The sequence below is a fragment of the Lynx canadensis genome, chromosome B2 (assembly GCF_007474595.2).
Source record: "Lynx canadensis isolate LIC74 chromosome B2, mLynCan4.pri.v2, whole genome shotgun sequence".
Classification (NCBI taxonomy): domain Eukaryota; kingdom Metazoa; phylum Chordata; class Mammalia; order Carnivora; family Felidae; genus Lynx; species Lynx canadensis.
The window spans coordinates 54,480,854-54,505,551 of NC_044307.1; the positions used below are offsets into that span (position 1 = coordinate 54,480,854).

Here is a 24,698-nt window from a genome sequence, read left to right on the forward strand (position 1 = left end):
CTTAAAGATCCATGCCTAGCTGTCCAGTTTCTGCAAAACTGAACAGAGTAATTATTTTTTTGCATTTAGCACAGCAGCTAAAAATTATAATCTTTTCTCAATTATCCATGCCTACTTCTAATAGGGCTAATATATAAGTAAAATTCACAGATAATTCTAAAGCATCCTAATTAAAATAGTTTCAAGCTTTCTTAAGCTTTAAACAGAACTAGAAATGTGTAAATCATCAGCTTGCCTCTCGATTTAAACAACAGAAAAATAGAAGTATGAGCAGCAAATGAAAGTAAAGAATCTACTTCAGGAAAACCATCTCCTGAACAGAAAGTCACATAATGGAATGCAATGTCAATATTAAAGATTAACTAAAATCGATTAGGCAGTTCAATAGCTTGCATTTCCACCATCATCAAAATTTCATGAGCTCTGTAAGAAGATAGAAGTATAATTTGCTGGAAGAAGGTAATACTGAAAAAGAAGAATTCTGTTTACCAAGAAAAAGTTTTAAGATGAGGTATCACTTTAAGTTTCAGCAAGACAAAGTCAAGCAGTGTTGCCTTTTGAGTCAGTTTTGTTTTAATAATGATTCTATTTTCATATCAATAAATCTACCAAGAATGAAAACAGCAATCTCAGACAAAATCAGTTTTTTGATATTAAAATGAAAGAATATGCCTATATAATTCTTCACCTGTTTTACATTATTTGTTCAAGTTTTAAATAATAGCACACTTTTACACCATTCACCAACATGCTATTATAAAATTTTCTGAGCAAAAAAGCTGACAAATAAGCAATAGTCCTTTGTTAAAAGAAAAAAGAAATAAAAAGCCTCAAAAGATGGCCATAGGAATATTTCCCCCTTCTGTCTTTCTAAAAACCTTCTAATAGTAAATTATCTAAAATTTGGAAACGTTATTAACAAAACTTTAGGCTCACTCTCTGGAAAACAAAAGTCACAGGAGAGACATAATAAAGCCAAGTGGTGATGATATAAATTTCACACAAATAAGTGTTTCATTTTTTTTAATGTCTTAAATTTGGTAGTATAAAGTACTACCATTTACACATTGTCCACCTTCACCAATACAAGTTTTGGTCAGTGCTGTTGGGATTATATTCCTACATACCTTTCCTCCTCCACCCCATTGGATTCCCAGAGAATCCCAGAGATCTTAATATTTCATTACTATTTTAGTACATCTCTCTAAAAGATATGGACTACTTTTAACAAAATTGTAATACCATTACCAATCTCAAACATTGATAAAAATTTCCTAATACCATCAAATATCTCATTAGTCCCCAATTTTCTCAAGAATTCTTCTTTTACTTGTGGTTTGTTTATCCAAACAAGGCCTATACATTACATTTAGTTGATAGGTCTCTAAAATCTCTTTTAATCTATAGATTACCCCTCCTGCTTTTTTTTTTTTTTTCCTTACAATTTGTTTCTTGAAGAAATCAGAGTGTTTATCCTAAGGTTTCCCACAATCTGGATTTTACTAACTGTATCTTCAGCAAATTGTTCAACATATTCCTCTGTCCTCTTTATTTTGTGTAAGTCTTTAATTAGAAATAGTAGTTTGATCTGATGTAGGTTCATTGTTTTTCACAAGAATATTAATCTTAAGGGTTATATAAGGCACCTAATGTGTATTGTTGGGGTTAGCAGTCACTGCTGATCAATGTTCCAGTTCATTATTTCATTAGGGTCTGCAAAATGGTGACACTGGAATTTCATCATGCTTTCTTCCCTCAACAACTATCTGATTTACTGTATAGAATAATTCTTATAGCCAAGACCAGATAATGCTTGATTCCTTTCTCTACCATTTTTCAGAAAAATGACTTGGTTCATTTAGCATTCTCCAAAGGTCATTAATCAGGTGGGGTTTTTTTCATATCATAAATTCATGGATTCTAAATATACTGATGTGTGTCAATCCACTGTGATCATTATTCTTATTGATCAGGCAGTAGGAACCTCTCCAAGTTTACTCCTGGTCCTTCTGACAAGACCTCAGTAATCTTGGATGCTTCCTTGCTTTCTGATTTGACAGGACGTGCCACTTTCACTCTATATTTCTTGCTCCAAATCTGCATCAGCCATTTCTCCAAGGCCTCTGAGGATGCCCCAACTGGATCCCCTCAACCCAGCCAGTACACTCCCAGCTGCAGCTGGTCCTGACTGCTAATGGCTCACAGCTGCTCCTTCTTGAAAGAACTCCCCTGGGCTAAACTCAGCTTCCTCCCACTTCCACCTTGGTGGCCAATGGCCAGTGGCTAACTAAAGTGGGGGACTAAAGGGTCACTTCCAGTTGAGACTAATTCTGGAGTGCAATTTGTGCGCCAAATTCTAATACAGGACCAGGTTGTAACTAGTTTCCCGCCAAGCTTTTGTCCTTGCTTAGTAGCTTTTGCTCTCTGGCCTGTCCTGCTTCCTTTATTCTCCTCCCGAGAGCTGTCCTTCAATAAATCACTTTCACAAGGATGTCCCCTCCTCAGGATCTGCTTGAAAAACCCTACCATTAGTTTGTTTACATAAGAAATGACTTTAGGAAACTATAATATGGCATTACTACTGGATTGGTCGTTGTCTCTAGACCTGTTCAGTGGACGGAGCCAGGAAATACTTTTTTTTAATGAAAAAATTCATTATGAGTTCAAACTGATATTTCCAATTCAATTTTACGATTATAAGGGTTTACTTCTCTGATGTTATTATACCTGCATCTCTTCCCTCCCCCACTGAAAAACATCAACATAGCTATTTGCTAAATAAAGCTTCTCAAGTTTTTCGATACAGAACATCAATCAATCATGAAAGAATACAATCTTTGAAATTAATATCAGGTTTACATTGTTTTAGATCAATATTGCTTATTCTAATATGTTTTAATTCATATGCAAATGATCATACAGTAGCCTTTAAAACCTCAACTAAGAATTTTCATTCTAAGTAGTTTCTCTTTTTTTAAGAGTAATGCTACCAAGTGTCACTTCACTTATATGAAATATGTCTTGCCACCTGATACTTGATCCACAGTCATGCCCACACTGTGCCTACAAGGACATATCCTCCCATTAGCAGTTAAGTCCTTTTCCAAGCATTTGCTACTTATGATTACCTCTTATTTACCTTTTGTCTCTCCTACTTCGTGATAATTTTATTTAAAATAAGCTAAATGTATATCTCCTCTGATGTTCCTATCATTCAAGTCCTTATTCCATTAACTTTTATTGTAATTCTTCTGCCTCTTTGCCTGCAGTTGCTGTTTAAACTCAATTTCTTTTTTTTTAATGTTTATTTATTTTTGAGAGAGAGGGAGACAGAGTATAAGGGGGAGAGGGGGCAGAGAGAGAGACAGGGAGACACAGAATCCAAAGCAGGCTCCAGGCTCTGAGCTGTCAGCACATCGTCCGACATGGGGTTCGAACCGAGCCAAAGTCAGATGCTTAATTGACTGAGCCACCCAGGTGCCCCTAAACTAAATTTCTTTTTTAACTGTGGTAAAACACACCACACAAGAAATTTTTTCATCTTAACCTTTTTTAGTGTACAGTTCAGCAGTTTTAGGTACATTCACACTGTGGTGCAACCATCAACACCATCCACCTCCAGAAACCTTTTCATCTTGCAAAACTAAAACTCTATACGATTAAACAACTCCCCATTCTCTCTTCCCTTCAGCCCCTGGCAATCGCCATTCTACTTTCCATCACTATGATTTCACTACTCTAGGTACTTCATAGAAGTGTAATCATACAGTATGGATTCTTTTTCCTGACTGGCTTTTTTCATATAGTATAATGCCTGCAAGTTTCATCTATATTGCAGCACATGTCAGAATTTCCTTCCTTTTGAAGGCTAATATTCCATTGCACAGTTGATCCTTGAACAACACAGGAGTTAGGGGCACCAACCTCCCACGCAATCAAAATTCATGTATAACTTTTGACTCCCCAAAAACTTAACTACTAATAACCAATTGTTGACCAGAAACCTTACCAATAAGAAACAGTTAGTTAACATATATTTTATATGTTGTGCCTACCATATAAGGTATTCTTACAATAATACCTAACTTTTCTTATTTTTTTCCAGTATTTCTAGGCTATAGGTTTGTCTGCAAATTTTTTTCAAATTGTCAAAAACCACCAAAAAAATTCCCCGTGTATTTATTGAAAATAATCCACATATAAGAAGACCTGTGCAGTTCAAACCCGTGTTGTTCAAGGGTCAGCTGTACATATATATCACATTTTGTTAATTTATTCATCTGTCAATGGACACTTGGGTTGCTTCCACCTTTTCACTAGTATAAATAATGCTACCATGAACATGGGTATAAACGTATCTCTTTGAGACCCTACTTTCAATTCTTTTGGTTATATATCCAGAAGTGGGATTGCTGGATCCTATGGTAATTCTATTTTAAATTTTTTGAGGAACTGCCATACTGTTCTCCATAGTAGCTGCACCATTTTACATTTCCAGTAACAATGCACAAGAATATTTCAACCTAATTTTTAACACCAGATTAAATTATGTATCTAATCTTCATTCATCGTAGTGACACTGAGCTGCACACAGTGGAGGTCAATGCTGATAAGTCAGTGATATTCCCTAGCATCAGAGTCAATTACCTACATTACCATATGATAGTTGAGCAGGATGTGTGAAGGCTGAGGCACGAACTAGGTACTATTAGTCTAAGGCAGACCTGCCAATGCATTGGTGCCCTAGGATAGCCGGTACAGACAATGCAGACTGAGCAGGCTCTCAAAAATATATAACTAATACGCCCTAGGAGTGAATCAGGTAGAGAAAATGATTAATTCCTACAATCTACTGGAATCTATAGTCTTGTCCCTGAAATTTCTCACCTAATTCCTCAGGTGTTATCTGAGTTAGAGCTCACCCAAACAGATTACAGGGATAAGGGACATCTGCTTCTATTTAGACCTATGACTTTGGGTCAGTCCATTACTCTTTGAGGCTCAGTTTTGTCAGATTCGGTTAACAACATATTCCCTACTCAATGCATAAATTGGTTGTTCAGATTAAATGAGCTAATGAATATGAACATGCTTTTAAAAAATATGAAGTACTACTTACCGACAAAGTGCTACTGCAAAACAATAATTTTCCAGAAACATTACTTTCATTTCCAGAACTGACCTCTCTTTTCCCAAGGCACAAACTAAGCTCTCTTTGCTTATGTTCAATTTCTATAGTTTGATTTTCGGGAACCACACTTATCACTTCACACCCAGGGGGGTGGTGAGGAGGGGGCACACTACTGAGAGAAATCAAACAGATCCTTGTCACTCACCAGGAGATGGTCTGGAGGAGTGCAATGAAAGTGATATGTAGAAAAGTTGAGAAAAAGAGAAAAGGTCCAGAGAGATGTAACCATGAGCCTAGAAAACAAACAGCTTTTTGATTCCAAGTACATTAAGTTGTTACTTTAGAGGTATCTAACAATGGAAGATCTTATCATTCAAAGGACTGGAGCAAAGGAGAATCTTGCATTAGGAGAACCTTTGAATCAGCTAAGCTCTAAGATCCCCTCAAAACATTTTGATTCCACAAGTGCTGACAGTAACACAGTAGCAGGTGGGCCTAGCTTCACTCTCTCTACAAACAATACAAACAGGGAAGGATCTTCTATTGTAACCCATGGGATTGAGGACAAAGATCAAGGAGTCACCTCAGGCAAAGAGGGCTTTTAAATGCCAAAGGAAGCTACTGGAGTGTGTCCTTTAAAATAAAGGAATTTATCCCCACCCACATTCCCAGCACAATTTAAAGATTGTTCTGGTTAGAAGTAATAAACTAGACCATCTTTGAAGGGGCTTTCTTTTCAGTCCTTTGATCCACAGTTGTTCATGAAAACTCGGAAAGTTTAAGTGACTATCTAACAGAGACTATCTGACACTTGAGTTTTCTTCAAATGTCCTTTGCTTGAGCTTAAAGAATTGAACAGATGACCCAGAGTACCAGAAAGATTTAAATGGAATGGCAACAGCCCTTGATGTCATCAAAATGCTGACCTAGGAAAGAATCACGAGTTAGAAAGATACACTTACTCTTCTCCAAGCAAAGCGCATGAATCCCTTCACCAAGTTAATCTTGGTTTCATGAAATGTTTGAGAAATTAAACTCTACCTGTATGAGCACTGTTCATTCAACATAGTCCACCTACCTGGCATGCTATGTGCTAATTATTCTTTCACCTATTGTTAACAAATTTATAGTACATAAAATCTTTTGTAAGATACCGTAAGGGAGGCATAGCAATATATAGCAGACTCAGTAAGTTGCATGGGCATAATTCAAAAAATCCTTTTGAGGCAGTTAGCAAAAGAAATTTGACTTTATTAATTCAATTCACTCTCTAGAACTCCAAAGAGAAAAAGAAAACAAACATTTCCTTTAGAAGCTTCATACTTGCCAATTAATTAAGGCAAAGTAAGGTATAAGCTGTATAGTCAAGCCTTCCACAGAAAGGGAAGTGTCCTGAGGTTATGCAAATAAAGCTGCCTGGTCCCACATATTTGAAAAGGAAAAGGAAGACCATTTAATAATTTAAGCAGGAAAGGAACAGGGAAACATCCTACTATATTTTCAGTGAGATCAAGGATGTGTGGTTAATCTTTTCCACACTGCAGCAAGCTCCCAACTACAAAGATGACCTGAAATCCTGTTAACACTATTTTTTTTTAAATGAAAACTATGCAATGTTCCAAAATATTTTGCAGCCTTATAATAACCTGAACTGCAATCAGAAAAGCAGAAAAATTCCCCAAGGCTGGAAACCAGAATCCAACAACAGAAGGCTGAAGTCAAGGAAGCAGTTTAGTAGGAGAAAGAACAGGAAAGAATAATCAGTAGGTTTGGGAAATCCTTTTCTGCTACCTTCTCTAGTTTCTACCTGAGTTGCCTTTTCTTGGCCAAAAATGAATATCCTTAAATGAAATTCAAGGGCCCTAAACCCATCTCTCCTTAAGGTATCTGTATTTCTTATGTGTGTGTATATATCACAAAGATTCACTTTTCTGTGTCACTGAAAATAACACTTGTATTCAGATGTGTGTACTTTTTTTTAATCTCCTACCTCCCATCTCTGGCAACTACCAATCTGTTCTCTGCATCTGTATTTCTTTTTTTTTTTTAAGTACTTTTTAAAATGTCTTTTAATTTATTTTGAGATACAGAATGTAGCACATGCCTGCGCACAAGCAGGGGAGGAGCAGAGAGAGAGAGAGGGAGAGAGAGAGAATCCCAAGCAGGCTCCCTGCTACCAGTGAGGAGCCCAATATGGGGCTTGTGAGATCATGAGCTGAGCCCAAGTCAAAAGTCAGATGCTTAGACGTTTAACTGACTAAGCCACCCAGGTGCCCCCTTTTTAAATTTTTTTTTATTTAAGTAATCTCTACACCCCATCTGGGACTCAAGCTCACAACCCCAAGATCAAGAATCACATGCTCTCCCAACTGAGTCAGCCAGGCGCCCCTACATCTATTTCTGAGGAAGAGTTAGAAGTTATAAATGAACCTTAGTCCTCTTCCCAACCTCTCAATACTGGAGAGCCCCAAGGCTCAGTCCTCAAGTCTCCTCTCCATCAACATTCACTTTTTGGGTCATCCCATCCAGTCTCATGAATTTGGTAACGTTTCTGTACTCATGACCCCCAATCCAGGCTCAGGTTTTCCATGAAATTCAGACACTAGGATATCTAATAGATATTTTCTAACTTAACATATCCAAATCAGAAATTTGATTTCCACCCATCAGCCCAAACCTGCTTCTTCTTCAGTGATCACCATTTCAGAAACCCAGACCACCAATTGTCTGTGCTAAGCCCACCTGCCCTCTAACTCCTGAGCCAAAATTATTATGATAGGACAATACAGAAGTCAGTAGGCAGAAAGGGAAAGATTAGGGCCTGAGGTCCCCGGGTGGGGAAAAACACCTATTTTTGAAAAATGCTGGGAGTGTCTGACCACAGCAAGACCTCTCAGGCATAAGGTTCCTCTTAATAATGTAACAGACCTCTCCTACTCCCCCTCAGGTTTCACCTCTGGAATTTGACACAAGACCTAAGAATGGCCATAGACCACCCCTCATACACTGGAAACGAGCCAATCAGGAATGGACAACCCAGCCCCTCAAGCTATCCAGCCAATAAGGGTAGAACCTGAGAAGGAACAGGGAGGAAGGCAAGAAGAGGGAGGGCTCACCAGCACCATATAAAACAAGGACCCTTGCCTAGAGTCCTCCGGCATTCACTTTTGAATGTCCCCTCTCTGAAAGAAAGCGTTCCTACTACTCTTCTTTCCTAATCTTATATTCTAATAAACTTTTGCCCTGCTGCTCATTTTGTGTCCACCTCTTCATTCTTCAAAGTGGCGAGACAACGAATCCTGGGTATTGTGGTAAAAGAAATCCTGCAATATTATCAGGCTCAATAATTCAGTTATTTGCCGTGCAAGCCTCATGGGCCAAAGTTTTGCCAGCAGGGGGAGCAAGCTACAGCTTGGGCTGGGACCTGGGAACACCAGCAATTTTTAATCATATTCTTGCACCTCCGGGAGAAAGTCTCAGAAATTTTAAGTCACAAGGAAATGGAGGCGATGTTGTTGTAGTGTACGAAAAATGAGAAGCAGCGAAATGTAACAAGAATGGACTCAGTGTGCCTGATTATTTGCAAGTGCTGTAAAATTTTCATTTCCCCTCATCCCACCCCCAACACAAACACATAAATACCCCCTGGGGCTGAGTGTTGTTATACATTAACGGGTTCCTATGAGAGGACAAGAGGCAGAAAGACTCTTACTAATCCCTACCACAAAAAGGGAGATTCAATAAAATGCATGGCGAAAATGAGGTTTGGAGTTTATCTACGGTTTTTGATACCATTTCTACCACCTGTGCAGGTAGGAAAACTGAGACTCAAAGTGATTAAAATACATGAGGAGGGTTCCTAAGGATAAACATCTAGCACTAAAAATATGATCATGTGAATTTCTCCATTGTCCAGTCAGGGTGTTTAGGCTTAAATCTTATTTCTGTTATCTACCAGTTGTGTGACCTTGATAAGTTTTCCCTTCTGAAAAGTGAGCACCTACCCCAGAGAACAGCTGGGAAGATTAAGCGAGAAAAAACAGGGAAACACAGGAGAACAATGCCCACTGTTGCCCACGTGGTAGTGACTGTGCTCTCATGGTAAACGTGCCATAAATGTGAGAGCTCTTGCTATTGTGTGTTATCACGATGAAAAGGAGGTTTAAAACTCTAGGATTCCAACACAAAAGTTTTCTAATGTCAAAATACTAAAGGACAAAGGGAGATCTGGTGCTAAGTATCTTTTCTGCTCCAAAGTGGTGGAAAATTCCTAAGTATTCCAGTGACATGTCTTAACATAAGTCCCAAGACATATTTAACTAAGAGAAAAATCTGGATAAATTTTTAGCTAACTCACTCTTAGAAACATTACAAAGGAGTGAAATAAAATGCACATATATTATTAAGTTTATATTAGTGATCTCTATTACAAATTCATATAGGCACATTTGAGTATAAATTATAGATTCAGAGGGGCACCTGGGAGGCTCAATCGGTTAGGTGTCCAACTTTGGCTCAGGTCGTAGTCTCAGTTTATGAGTTCGAGCCCTGCGTCGGGCTCTGTGCTGACAGCTCAGAGCCTGGAGCCTGCTTCAGATTCTGTGTCTTCCTCTCTCTCTGTCCCTCCCCTGCTTTTACTGTGTCCATCTCTCTCAAAAATAAACATTTAAAAAAAATTTTTTTAATTATAGAATCAGAAAAATAGGTTAGAGAAGCCAAGGATACAAAAGTATAATGCATTCTATGTGGCCTGTGGCCTACTTCATCAAGGGGCTAGTCCCAATGCAGGTTGGCTGAAACTGTACTGTCACATTTTCTGATCCATCTCCTTTGATGTGGGAATCAAAGGCAAAAGAAAAACTTTCCTTACAACTTTTAAATTTCCTTACAACTTACAGCCCATTGATGAGTCCTTGAGACAAGCAGAGTGACCTTCCTTTAAGAACTCAAGTGCCTCGATGTTAATACTTTGCTAAGGGCAAAAGGCAATCTTAGCTTAATATTATCCTAACCTCGAGGATCCTGTAAGTCTCCTTTAATATAGAAAAATACCTTTGGAAACTTTATCTCAAACCCCCAAGATATACGTTAGCAATCATCCTCTAAGCATATGGCCCACTGATATACATCTGAAGGGTCTCTTGATTGAGGTTTTACTAGACAGTAATAAATGACCCACCTCTTCCTAACAATAGCTAGCCCCCTCAAGGTCCTGGAAACCTTGCTTCCAAAATTCCTAAAAGACTTACGCTATCCCTAACCCCCTCCCAACTTGAAAGTATATAATGAATTGCTCCTCACAACCCCAGTGCAGTTCTTTCTGCCCACGGGTCCTGTCCCCATGCTTTAATAAAACCACCTCTTTGCACCAAAGACGTCTCAAGAATTCTTGCTTTACCATTTTCTCTGAACCCCAATATTTCCACATCATCCTTCACAGCCACATCCTATTTCCGGCTTTCTCACTGTTAGGGCTGTTTATTATTCAGATGGCTACTAGAAATGCCTAGAGTGCTTCATATAAAGTCATCGAAATAATCCTGAATCACCATAGCTGATTTATTTTTATTCCATCTCCAAGACACAATCAGAGTTGACTTGATGGCAACCCATGACTTTCTCCAAATGTGTAAGCTAGAAAAGGCACAGGCTTTGGGCACATGTTGAATAGGGTGGCTCTAGAAAGAACTACTGACTGCACCTATAACCAAATCCAGAAGAGGGCACAAGGCCTTAGCTCAAGTCCACATATGGTAATAAAAACATGGACATGTCAGCAGAGGCCCTAAGTTTCCAGAAGGTTGAACAGGAATCATGTGACATAAGATACCAACAGCCTCCTCACCAACTCTGACAATTTCCAATCTCTAAAACGACCCTAGAGAGGTGCCTGGGTGGCTCAGACAGTTAAGTGTCCAACTCTTGATTTTGGCTCAGGTCATGATCTCATAGTTCGTGGGTTTGAGCCCCATGTTGGGCTCTGCGCTGACAGTGAGGAGTCTGCTTGGGATTCTCTCTCTCCCTCTCTGCCCCTCCCTGGCTTGTGCATACTCTCTCTCAAAATAAATAAACATTAAAAAAGTTTTTTAAATGAAGCTACCCTAGGAGCTGCAGATAGAGGGGGGAAGTGAGCTTTACCTGCCCCCAAAGAACCCTCTCCAGAATTTTCTTTTTTTTTGCCCTAAACAACCAAGTAGCTTCCACTGCTATTTCCTGCCTCTCATCTCTCTCCCTTCCAATTCCTTCTGAAGAAGTGAGAGTCAAGGTCATCATCTGATTCCCCAGAAGCAGTGATCACCAGATGCCAGCATAGCATCACCTGTTAGACCCAAGTTCAGGCCCTAATTATACCTACAGTACTACAGTACTTACCTGACCCCTCTCCTGCTCCCCACGGACTCACCCCGCTCATGTTTAATCTTCCTAAAATTGTGCTTTAATCATACCTCTTCTAGTTAGACCTCCACAAGCACAAAAAATGGAGTTTAAACACAGTGGCTATCTAGAATGTTCTGGCCCCAGCCTCTTTTCCAGCTCTACCTTATACTTCTCTCATATAAATCCCCAAATCCAGTCCAACGGTTCTCAGTACTTTTACTAATTCCACTTATCATATCTAACTTCTGCTGCTTAGTCAATTCCTGCCAATATTTTATTTTGTTTAATGTTTATTTATTTTTGAGAGAGAGAGAGACAGAGAGAGAGACAGAGAGAGACAAAGCACAAGTAGGGGAGGGGTAGAGAAAGGGAGAGAGACACAGAATCTGAAGCAGGCTCTAGGCTCCGAGATGTCAGCGCAGAGCCTGACACAGAGCTCGAACTCACAAACCGTGAGATCATGACCTGAGCCGAAGTCAGATACTTAACCGAATGAACCACCCAGGGGCCCTGCCAATATTTTAAAGCCCAATCTGTGAAACAGTTATCCCATGACCACCCTAGGCGGGGTGTGGACGCTCTCTGTTCTCTGAATTCCTATATTGCATAAGCTATATGTCATATATAAATATCACTCATTCATGTGTTCATTAAAATGCATTCAGATGCCATTCTCCAGGAGATATTCTAGACAGATGACATAGCCCCCAAATAAGTCAAGGTGTAGGAAAGGAAAGGAAGAGAAGATATTACCAATTTTTGTTTATTCTAAGCAGGTCATTGTGCCATGTATTTCCATGTCTCAGTTCGGTTCATCCTCACAACTCACTGAGGTAGCTACACTTTACAATAAGAAATCTGAGTCTCACAGAGTTAAACAACCTGGCAAAGATTACCTAATACGCTTTTTGTTTTTTGTTTTTATTTTCCTCTGTCCCTGACCCCTCTCAAACTCTCTGCCCACGTCTCCCTTGCTCTCTCCTTGGGATGATGATCTCTGTACTTCGAATCATCCAAGCCCCTTTGCCCTCTGGCTTCTAGTTAGGGTAGGTCAATGGAAACCTACAACCTATATACACTCGCCCTGCTCCCTTCCTGACTCACTGAATTCTGGCTGTGACTTCACTCCTCCATCCCAGTTCCTATGAAAGGTTCTTTCATGGCCCCAGCCATTCTTACCAGGATGCAGGAAGACCAGTGCCATCTGCCACCTCTTCAGGCTAGGAATACTAGGTAGGCAGGCTCCACCGGAAGGTTAGTGACGCACTTAGCCCTGCCCACACCTCTGTAAACAGTCCTTTCATTAAATTCTCTTCAGTTAAATTATCTTACGTGCTACCTGTTTCCTGCCAGGTACACAGAGAAGAACTTGAACCCATGTCCCTCTTACTACAGAGGCTGACTTTTTCTTTTAAGATTTTTATTTTTAAGTAGTTTCTACACCCAGTGTGAGGCTCAAACTCACAACCCCGAGATCAAGAGTCACATGCTCCACTGACTCAGCCAGCCAGGTGCCCCATGCCTGCCTTTTTCACTTAGATAATTGCTATGCAGGAGATCTGTGCAAAATGCTGAGGATCAAAACAAAAGGTATCTCACTGTGATAGGAAGGACCGGAAAAGCCTTTTCTGAACAAGTTGCTTGATCATGGGTCAGTCTTAAGAGGTGAATTGTAATTCACCAGGCAAACAAAGAGGGAAGACAGGAATTCAAGGACAAAATGGATGCCAATTTCAAAGTCACAGAGCTGGGGCACCCAGGTGGCTCAGTCGGTTAAACATCCGACTTCGGCTCAGGTCAAGATCTCAGGGTTCGTGAGTTCAAGTCCCACATCAGGCTCCATGCTGAGAGCTCAGAGCCTAGAGTCTGCTTTGGATTCTGTGTCTCCCTCTCTCTCTGCCCCTCCCCTGTTTGCACTCTGTCTCTCTGTCTCTCTCTGTCTCAAAAATAAATAAACATTTAAAAAAAAAAAGTCACAGAGGAATATGTCTTATTACCCAAGGCAGTTATGTACAGTGCTCATGAGAGAATAATGGTGGTTGAGGGTTTCAAAACTGTGATGATACTCACTTACCCAACCTGAACTTGAAATCTGAGATTAGAAGCAACAAAGAATTCACTATATTCCGGTCAAAAGAATCAATGTGCCTATTTCCTACCTTCAACAGATCCCCATCACAGAAGATAAACCCAACTGTTTAGCATAATATACAATCCCTTGATGATCTGGCCTGCCTGACCCAACCAGTCTCATCAACCAGCACCACCTCCAGCTGTTCCCTGAGGACGCCACACCTTGTCACACCTCTGAGCTTTTGTCATGTGCTTCTCATCAGAGATACAAACTCCTCTGTCAGAATTCATCTCAGGTGTCTGCTTCTCTGTAAATATTGCTGGCCCTCCAAGATGCTCAACATGCTTCCATGGTACCTTGTCCTTAACTCTATAATAGCATTTTCATAACACAGACATGCATCATATTTACTTGCTTGCATGCTGGCCATGGACTCAGCTGTGCGTTCCTAGAGGCCATGTGCTATAGCAAGGTGGCAGACTGTAGAGGTAAGTGCTTGGGTTCCAGAAGTGGGCTGCCTAGATCCAAATCCTAGACTCTGCTGCAAACAGCTAGGTAAATGTAGGCCATGTTATTTATCCTCTTTGAGCCACAGTTTCATTACCCATAATATGCAAATAATAACAACATCTACTTGATAGGGCTGTCAAGTGAGTCCTATTATACAGTAAGCCCTCAATAACTGTTAGTTATTCAGGGCACCCAGGTGGCTCAGTCGGTCAAGCATCCTACTTAGGCTCAGGTCACGAACTTGTGGTTCATGAGTTTGAGCCCTGCAATGCACCGGGCTCTGTGCTGTCAGCGTGGGGCCCGTTTCAGATCCTATCTCCCTCTCTTGCCCCTCCCCTGCTCTCTCTCTCTCTCTCTCTCTCTCTCTCTTTCAGAAATAAATAAACATTAAAAAAAATAACTGTTGGTTATTCAAATAACTATTTATTTGAATAAATAAATAACTGTGTATCCCTTATTTCCAAATAACAAGCTTATATTTGTTGAGAGTGAATAAATCTTCCTACCACTTCATATTAGATACCACATAGATACCTAATAGCTTGTTTCACTAAATCATGAAGACTCTCATTTCTAAATATGTGCTTATTTTACAATTGTTTAAAGACAAACAGGACCTCTTCTGTAAAGGAGCTTAGCTTCTTGCCATCATTGTTGGCCTGCTCACTGAGTCAGACATTCTCCCGGCCTTCTAGCAATCTCCGCATGTGCCCGCGATGCAGTTACCTCCACAGAAGGGCAGTTCCACTTTAATAATGTACAAAAACTTATTAAAAAGTCAAATCTTGATGGTTCCCCTAGGTTGGCATAAGGAACGACAAAAATAGGCTCCCCCCAACATAAAAGCGAACCACAGGGAAACTTCTTCTAAATGCTAAAGCAATGTAAAACTATTGCAGTTATGAAATATTTTTTACAAAGTTTTCATGTGGCATTTCTAAGCCCCAAATCCTTGACTGCCACAGCCTTGGTCAAAAGTCCACCTGTGAGAACCTGAACCAAGAAAAAATATCAGCGCACATAGAACAACGGGGTCAACAGGTGGAGACCGGCTCCCAGGTGAGGGCTTTTCCCAGATAAGGTAGCACTGCAGCCAACAGAGACGCAGAGCACTTAGTTAGAAGAGGACAACGCTGCCTGCTGCCGTGGACCCAAACAAAGGCCAAACCAGAGAAGGCTAGCACCCTTACCATCACCCTGGCTGGCTGCAGAGAGCAGCACAGGCCTGAGTGGCCCAAGAGCCTCCTCCTGGAGAGGAGCCCCACCTTTCCTTGCACTGCTTCTCCTTTACTGATACTAGGTTGGCTGCTGCCCCTCTTCACCAACTCCGACCCTGTCATTATTGCACCTCAGCCTGTTGACTCTGTGGTGCCTGCTCTAAATCTAGACCCTGGCTCTAATGGGGCTCAATATCCACCAGTTTTTAAATCACTCCATCTGCAGTGATCAACTCTGGCCTCTCTGACAACTCTCCGGCCCAGTGCTTTCTGTGAAATCACACTCCCTGGAATTCGTATGGGTTCATAGCACTTGCTGAGGATGACAAGACAGTACTCTGATTAGTTAATCTGGCAATTTTCTCAAAGAACAACCACGCCATGTATTTAATAATCTTCTAAAAGTTCTCTACTTACAGGCCTTCGGGTTGAAGCACCTTGAACGGAATGATAGAATTCTGGCTGGACTCGGCTATTTTTCTTGATTCTTCGTTTCCTCACTGAAATTTCTTGCTCACTCTGATGGTGAACTTCCACCACAGGTTTGGCCTCTTCCAGGCGAGCAGCTGCGGCCGCAGCAGCACGTCTTCTAAGATGCCGAGGGCTTGCTCTGAATCCCTGTGGCAGAAAACAAACCCAAACAAATCCAGATTTGTATTGAGTTAGTTTGGTGATCCTCTGGGGCTAGTTACACAAAGGGCTCCAAAAGTCACCAAGCTCAAGGAGGTCATTTACAATCCCAAAGGGAGTATATACGTAGAAGGAGGCTCAACCTGCAATGTTGTGTATTCTGTCAAGCACCTCAGGGTCTCAGGGCCCAGAGTTACTCTATGTTAAGAAATGCTTTTAGGGGCAAGTGGGTGGCTCAGTCAGTTAAGCATCTGACTCTTGATTTCATTTCAGGTCATGATCTCACGGTTCATGGGATCAAGCCCCGCATCGGGCTCCACGCTGACGGTGAGGAGTGTGCTTAGGATTCTCTCCCTCCCTCTCTCTGCCCCTACCCCCTCTCTCAAGATAAACAAATAAACATTAAAAAAAAAGAAATGCTTTTAATTCAGTTTAAAAAAAACTAGCAAGTGAGCACATTGATTTACTTTTGTGTATATAAGTCAGACTGCATGTGAAGAAGGATATTTCTTTCCACTCAGGCATGAAGCATGGCATACGAGCAGGACTGAATACTGTTACATGGCCAAGTGTTACTCTATATTCCTGAGAGCAGACTCTGAAGGTAAGAAAGCAGGAATATAAAACATCATTATAAAACACCATAAAGATTTAAAACTAAATGGAGGCAATGAAGTAAAGCAAAGAGTACAAGTTTAGCTAAACCATATTATGCATCTGGGAATATAGAACGTTGGAAAATACCAAAGAATTACATAAAATAGTCTCTGTCCTCATGTAGCTTACAATTTACTGAAGAACAGAAGTGCATGTATACATTGGCATGTATAATTAAGAGTTAAAGTGGGCAACTGAGGACACTCAGTGCTAGCAGATCTCAGAGGAGGAATCAATGAATGAAGCTGAAGATAGTCTATATTTGGCTTAGTTATGTGGGTGGCATCTGAAGAATGAATAGAATTTACATTCCAGGCAAGGAAAACAACATAAGGAATGAATGAATAAGTAAAATGATGGATGGATGGATGGATGGATGGATAACGTATTTATGCAGCAATAGGAAACACTATTTCATGATGTACCAGGAGAACCATATAAGTAAGCTATGCACAAAGTATGGTGGGAGACCAGAGTGTAGGGGGTGCTAAATGCTTCAAGGAGGGTTGCAGGTCTTCTGATTTTTAAAAGATTTATAAAAACTACTTAAAGACTGCAGTTAAAGCATAAAAGATGGAGGGTAAGAATTTCAGGAGAAGAAGCAGTATGAAAGATTAATATGTATGGGGGATTCCCAGTGAGAGACATGGGAGAAGATCTGAGGTCTGATTATGGAGACCCCGAATACCAAACTGAAGGACATGAACAAGGAGAAAAAAGACAAAAGTAGGGTGTGACCCACAGAGTCAAAAGAAGCACGGAGGTCATCAAAAATCAATAAGGAGAAGATGCAAATGGAGTTGGCAAAACACATTAGCCTGTTCCCATCCCTTCTCTGTGTGCAAGCTCAGCTGGGTCCTCTTGTGTCCAAAACAGTCCCAGAAGATCGCTACAGTTCCCACATAATCCAAGAGATACTACAGCAGCTAGGAGAGAGGAGGATTACAAAGAGGGAGCTGGGCCAATCACTAAAATGCCTTCTAGATCAGAATTAGGACCAAACAGAACCAACAATCACGCAGGCTGCCTTTTAAATATGCAAGTTCATGGACATCCTCCCCCCAACCCCCACCCCCGCACACACAGGAACACACGCACATGCTCTCTCTCCCCTCTCCTTTCTTCTTTCTGAATTAGACTCTGTAGGGGTGAGGCCAAGAGCATCAGTTTTTGGTTTGGTTTTTTTTTTTTTTTTTTGGTCATTCTCTTTCTCTTTTATTTTTATTTTTATTGACGTATAGCTGACACACAACCTTACATTAGTTTCAAGTGCACAAAGAATTTCTGTTTTTAACAAGCTCCTCTGGTAATTTTTCTGTGCTTTGAAGATTGAGAACTTCTAGGAGTCAGAGCTTAGTCTCACCACAAGGTGGCACTAACCTCCAGATCCGCTGCATTCTTTCTGGTTCAGAAATGAGTGCACTGGTAGAATTAACAAAGTACTTGCTAATACACTAACTTCTGTCATAGAGGGTGAGTGAGTATATTTCTTTGGTGAGAATGTAGATCCTCCTTCTCTTATGTTTCTATGAGTAATAAGCAACCAAATTTTGTTTAACCTGTATTATTACCAATACTTCTTGCTGGCCTACAAATTCTAAAAACACTTGGGGAAAAAAGCACCATAAAACTCCCTTAATGAGATGCCCTCAAAAAAAGTTTAAGAAAAAACATGAAGGTGCAGGGGTGCCTGGGTGGCTCCATTGGTTAAACATCAGATTCTTGATTTGGGCTCAGGTCACGATCTCATGATTTCGTGAGTTCAAGTCCCACCTCAGGCTCTTCACTGACCATACAGAGCCTACTTGGGATTCTCTCTCTCTCTCTCCCCCTCTCTCTTTGCCCCTCCCCCACTCACACTTTCTCTGTCTCTCCCAAAATAAATAAGTAAACTTTAATTAAAAAAAAAAAAACATGTTGGACGTTGGTGCAGTCATTCCAGACAGCAATAATCCAATAAATCTGCATCCCTGTATCTACTCTAGAGAAATTCTAACAAGTATGAGGGTATTTAAGGTATCATATTATTTGTGATAATAAAAATTTTTTTAAAAGTTTAAAGCATCCTTCCTTAAACTTCATAATTTTCTTTACACCTTCATATTATTTCAAAGATCTGAGCACCACCATGTGATTTCTATTATAGCCAAATACACTTGCACTATTTTTAAATAACTCTTTATAAGCACTACAGTATACAGTACACAGACACCAGCCAGACTCTCTGTGTTCAAATACTGCCTCTGTCACTTCCTAGTTGTGCGATTTTCGAGAGTTACTTAGCCATTTCTTCATCTGTAAAATAGTAATGAAAACTAGAATTTATTTCATAGCGCTGTTGAGAAGAACAAATGAATTAACATATGTGCTTAGAAGAGCATCTGGCAGTCAGAGTGGCCAAAATGAACAAATCAGGAGACTATAGATACTGGAGAGGATGTGGAGAAACGGGAACCCTCTTGCACTGTTGGTGGGAATGCAAACTGGTGCAGCCGCTCTGGAAAACAGTGTGGAGGTTCCTCATAAAATTAAAAATAGACCTACCCTATGACCCAGCAGTAGCACTGCTAGGAATTTACCCAAGGGATACAGGAGTACTGATGCATAGGGGCACTTGTACCCCAATGTTTATAGCAGCACTCTCAACAATAGCCAAATTATGGAAAGAGCCTAAATGTCCATCAACTGATGAAAGGATAAAGAAATTGTGGTTTATATACACAATGGAGTACTACGTGGCAATGAGAAAGAACAAAATATGGCCCTTTGTAGCAACGTGGATGGAACTGGAGAGTGTGATGCTAAGTGAAATAAGCCATACAGAGAAAGATAGATACCATATGTTTTCACTCTTAGGTGGATCCTGAGAAACTTAACAGAAACCCATGGGGGAGGGGAAGGAAAAAAAAAAGAGAGGTTAGAGTGGGAGAGAGCCAAAGCATAAGAGACTCTTAAAAACTGAGAACAAACTGAGGGCTGATGGGGGGTGGGGGGAGGGGAGGGTGGGTGATGGGTATTGAGGAGGGCACCTTTTGGGATGAGCACTGGGTGTTGTATGGAAACCAATCTGACAATAAATTTCATATATTTAAAAAAAAAGAGCGTCTGGCATATAGTGATACGTAAGTGTTGCTATGATTATTATGTATTTCACTTGCGTGAATAAAAGATATTCTTGAAAACAAAAGTATGTTATTAATCAGATGTAAACAGGAAAATGAATCACACCACAGGTGTGCACTACTGACTGCCACACATGAGGCACGGCTGAGAGACCAATCACCCTTAATTATTAGGGGAGAGTTCTTTTCTCCAGAGAATTCAGAGCACTTACTCCCTAGTGAGTCAAACTATCTGGGTTTGAATATAAGCTGTGTCACTGAGTAGGTATGCAAATTACTTCTCTGTGTCTCCATTTCTTCATCTGTCAAATACATATAATAATAACTCTCTCATGGAGTTTGATGGTGCTTAAATGAGATAATCTATATTTGGTCCTCACAACAGTACAAATAATACAGTAAGTCAAAAAATTATCACCATTATTATTACTATATCCTTTCCTAGACGTTGCAGCAGCAATTCACACATAATTAGGTCACAGTTATGACTACAAACATATGAACAACATGGAGTCATCACTGGGCAATCACCCTAATGGTTTTCCTGGAATTATAGGATTCTATGTTTATTAGATTTGCTTGCCCTAAATACTCTGAAAAATACTATTTTATTAATAAAATAAAAAAAATTTTTAAACAGCAGGTTTTTACAGATGTTAACAGGACTTGATGGTGTCAGTATAAAGTCCATTTTTGTCTACTCACTTGATCTTGCCTGGATACCTTTAACCAGTAGGTGATAAACACTTGGAAGTCTCTCAGCAGTGAATGTCTGCCATTTTTAGACCACCCCAATTTATCAGCACCTTTTGGGTAACAACTTCTCAAGAGATGCAGTCTTGATACAGAATGCTCCACAGCCCACTCTAGATTTTGCCTCTTAATGACCTATACGGTTAATAGGTAGACACATGGCCAAGGCTCAACCAAGTAAAGTTTCTCTGCTTGGACAATGAATATTAAATTGAGGGATGTAAAGCCTGAAAAAAAAAATCAGTAGGAATTCATCAGTCTAGTGACTATGCCAAAGACCTTCTGAAGCTGCCTGGTTTAATCTGTTCCAATCATTCAGTCTTGCCTGTGAGTTTAATCATGTATTTGTAATAAATTCTCTTTTGGTTTACATCAGATTCTGTTGCCTGCAAACAAAAAACCCCAGTGTATACTCTTCTGTTACGCTTTTAGATGGTTAGCTCTTTCCCTTGAAGGCTGAGTATTCTGACTAACCCAGTTTAGTTGTGTAGACTGGCATAAAAAAGGAGGACACATTAATAGTAATAATTTACTAACACCACTTAGGTCATAAGCCTATTATATGCCTTTCTTAAGCAAGCAAACTGAGGCTTATCAGGGCTAAGTAATCTACATAAGGCAAAAACTTGCAATTTCTTAGAAAAGCCCAGATCATAATTCAGGTCTATCCAATTCCAACTCAACACCAGTGCCCTTAGCACTCTGCTATGAAGCACAGATTATATATAGGATAGTAATGCATTCAGAGATAGTGTTCTACATATATTCTCAGGACTAAGCACCAAGGAAGTGCTCAGAAATATATGTAGGTTGATTAAAACAAAAAAAGGGTCTGTAAACAATTTAGATAAGTGAAGAAGAAATTGAAAAAGTTAACATTTTCAGGTGAGAATTACTGTTGGATAAGATCAAACTACCATCTAGTTTACTGATGAAGCAACTGAACAAATGGAAACTTAACACATTGAATCACTGAGCATTTAAATAGAATTGTTTTCGGGGCACCTGGGTGGCTCAGTCAGTTGGGCACCCAACTTTGGCTCAGGTCGTGATCTCATGGTTTGTGAGTTCAAGCCCCACATCGGGCTCTCTCTGATGACAGAATGGACCCTGGAGCCTGCTTCGGATTCTATGTCTCCCTGTCTCTGCCCCTCCCGCACCTGTGCTTTCTCTCTCTCTCTCTCTCTCTCTCTCTCTCTCTCTCTCTCTCTCTGTCTCTCTCTCTCAAAAATAAAATAAACATTAAAAAATTTTTAAATAGAATTTCTTTTGAGGGGCAGGAGGTAAGAAGCTTGCCCCCTCCCTCGAACACAGATAAATATCAAATCATTCTTAACAGCCAAGAAATCTATTGGTGGTCTTAGAGAACAAAACTGCATATCTACAAACCAGAAGAAAGACCCATGGAAGACAGAAACTACACAGAGTTTGTGGGAGAAAAGGGCAGCCAGAGGAGGGAGCCCTGACCATGGTGGGGACAGTGACAGGGAACAAAGAGAGAAAAAGCATGGAGGTGGTGGGAAGAGCAAAACACACTCAGGGGAGGGACTGCATGAGAAAACTATTCCCCAAAACCTTTGACAAGGAAAAAGGAGAGGGTTACAATATCACCAGTTTTCTATAAACAGCGGAGTGCAGATTCCAACATTTGAGAGGTCTGTGACATTGCCAGTTTCACCCCCAGGGGAGCTGAGCAGTGCTCTGTATCCCCAGGGTCACACAGGGAGAAGCGGTTGCTCTGCTTTGAGTACATTTGGTAGAGGTGATACAGCCTCTCCACCAGCAAAGGATCCTGCAGCCAACATCCAACTGTCCCATTCACCAGTACAGGTACAAACACACCAGCTGAGGGCAGCAATCCCTAGTGCCAGCTGTGTGGTGCAATTTATCATAAAATCCAAACCACTGCACGGTCGCGCAGCCGTCTTCTGCAACAAGCCAACACCCAACACAATGCAGAGACCCTCCCCCAGAAGATCAGTGTGGATCCATGCCATGGGGGTCTCTAAAGTGTGGGGTTTTGACACACAGCTGTGCCTGAGTTAAAACACAGGAGTCCTGCACCATCTGGCAGGTGGAAAGCTTGGACACAGGATGAAGACAGGGATCTGACTGAAACCAGAAACAGGTGAAGTCACTGTTTTCCCAGCTGTGAGGGCTTACCTAACAGGGGTGGCCATCCATTTCCCACTCCCAAGACCAGAGAACTGGGTGAAGCCGTTTTCTCTCCTACCACCTAGCTTGATCCACCTCAGTGAGCTAAACAGCGTCACCTAGTGGAGAAGGGAGCTGCTACACCAAGCCCCACCCCCTTGCACCCTCCAAAAGAGCGATTGCACATAATAATCAGAGCAGCAGACCCCTCTCCCTGAAGACCAGCACAAACCCCTCACGCATACCAAGTGTATTGATGATAGAGTGCTGCAAAGCTTCAGTTCTAGGGGAAATAGGATCTAGCATCCTTTGGGTTTTTTGTTTGTTTCTTTTTGAGTTTTTTTGTTTTTATCTTTATTTTTGTTTGTTTTGTTTGCTTGTTTGATACAGAAAGAGCATTTTTTTTAATTTTTTAATTTTCTTTTTATTTTCTTTTATTTTCTTTCTTTATTTCTACCTCTTTTCTGTCAAGCTTCTCATAACAAGCACCCCAAAACATACCTAGGATCTAGCTTCTGATACATATTTCATTTTTAAAATTTTTTTCTTTGATTTTTAAATTTTTATTTGGTTTTATTCTATTTTTCTTATTCTTTCTCTCCAAAATAACAAGACAGAGGGATTCACCCCAAAAGAAAGAACAGGAAGAAATGACAGCCAGAAATTCAATCAGTGCAGATTTAAGTAAGCTGTCTGAACTAGAATTTAAAACAAAAATTGTAAGGATATTGACTGGGCTTGAAAAAAGGATAGAAGACACTAGAGAATCCTTTACTGCAGAGATATATTAACTAATATCTAGTCAGGCCAAAATTAAAAATTATATAACTGAGGTGCAATCCCAAATGGAGGCCGTAAAAATGAGGGTGGATGATGCAGAGGAGCAAATCAGTGAGATAGAAGATAAAATTATGGAAAATAATGAAGCTGAAATGAAGAGGAAACAAAGGTTACGAAGGAACCGAAGGCAGACTTAGAGAACTCAGTGATATACTAAAACATAGTAACATTCGTATTATAGGAGTCCCAGAGGATTAAAGAGAAGAGGGGGCAGAAGGTTTATTCAAACAAATTATAACTGAAAACTTCCCTAATCTGGGGAAGGACACACACATAAAAATCCAAGAAGCACAGAGAACCCTCATTAAATTCAACAAAAGCAGATCATCATCAAGGCATATCATAGTCAAATTCACAAAATACACTGACAAGGAAAGAATCCTGAGAGCAGCAAGGGAAAAAAGTCCTTAACCTACAAGGAAAAGACATATCAGATTCACAGCAGATCTGTCACAGAAACATGGCAAGCCAGAAAGGAGTGGTAGGAAATATTCTATGTGCTGAATGGAAAAAATATGCAGCCAAGAATTATTTACCCAGGGAGGCTATCATTCAGAATAGAAGGAGAGATAAAGACTTTCCCAGACAAATAAAAACTAAAGGAGTTTGTGACCACTACAACACCCCTGCAAGAAATTTTAAGGGGGACTCTTTATGAAGGGAAGAAAAAAAAAAAAAGACCAAAGCAACAAAGACTAGAAAAGACCAGAGAACAACACCAGAAACACCAATTCTACAGGTAACACAATGGCACTAAATTCGTATCCATCAGTAATCACTCTGAATGTATATGGACTAAATGCTCCAATCAAAAGATATAGGGTATCAGAATGGATGAAAAACCAAGATCCATTTATATGCTGCCCACAAGAGACTCATTTTAGCCTTAAATACACCTGAAGATTGAAAATAAGGGAATGGAGAACCATCTATCAATGCTAATGGATGTCAAAAGAAATCTGGAGTAGCCATACTTATATCAGAAAAACTAGATTTTAAACCAAAGACTGTAACAAGAGATGAAAAAGGGTACCATATCATAATAAAGGGGTCTATCCAAGAAGGTCTAACAATTGTAAATATATATGCCCCCAACTTGCCCCTAAATATGTAAAACAATAAATAACAAACATAAAGAAACTCATTGATAACAATACAATAATAGTAGGGTACTTTAACACCCCACTTACAGCAATGGGCAGATCATCTAATCAGAAAATCAACAAGGAAAC

The 24,698-nt window shown here is 40.2% G+C and overlaps 1 protein-coding gene across 4 annotated transcripts in view; it reads right to left on the bottom strand.

Moving 5' to 3' along the window:
- The window catches only part of DST (dystonin), a 494,969-nt gene that overhangs the window by 412,637 nt on the left and 57,634 nt on the right, over positions 1-24,698 (bottom strand). For all 4 annotated transcript variants that reach the window (XM_030315745.1, XM_032593190.1, XM_032593189.1 and 1 more), the window contains exon 3: positions 15,728-15,928. In XM_030315745.1, coding sequence (XP_030171605.1) covers positions 15,728-15,928 — 201 coding nt within the window. The remainder of the gene's footprint in view (positions 1-15,727; positions 15,929-24,698) is intronic.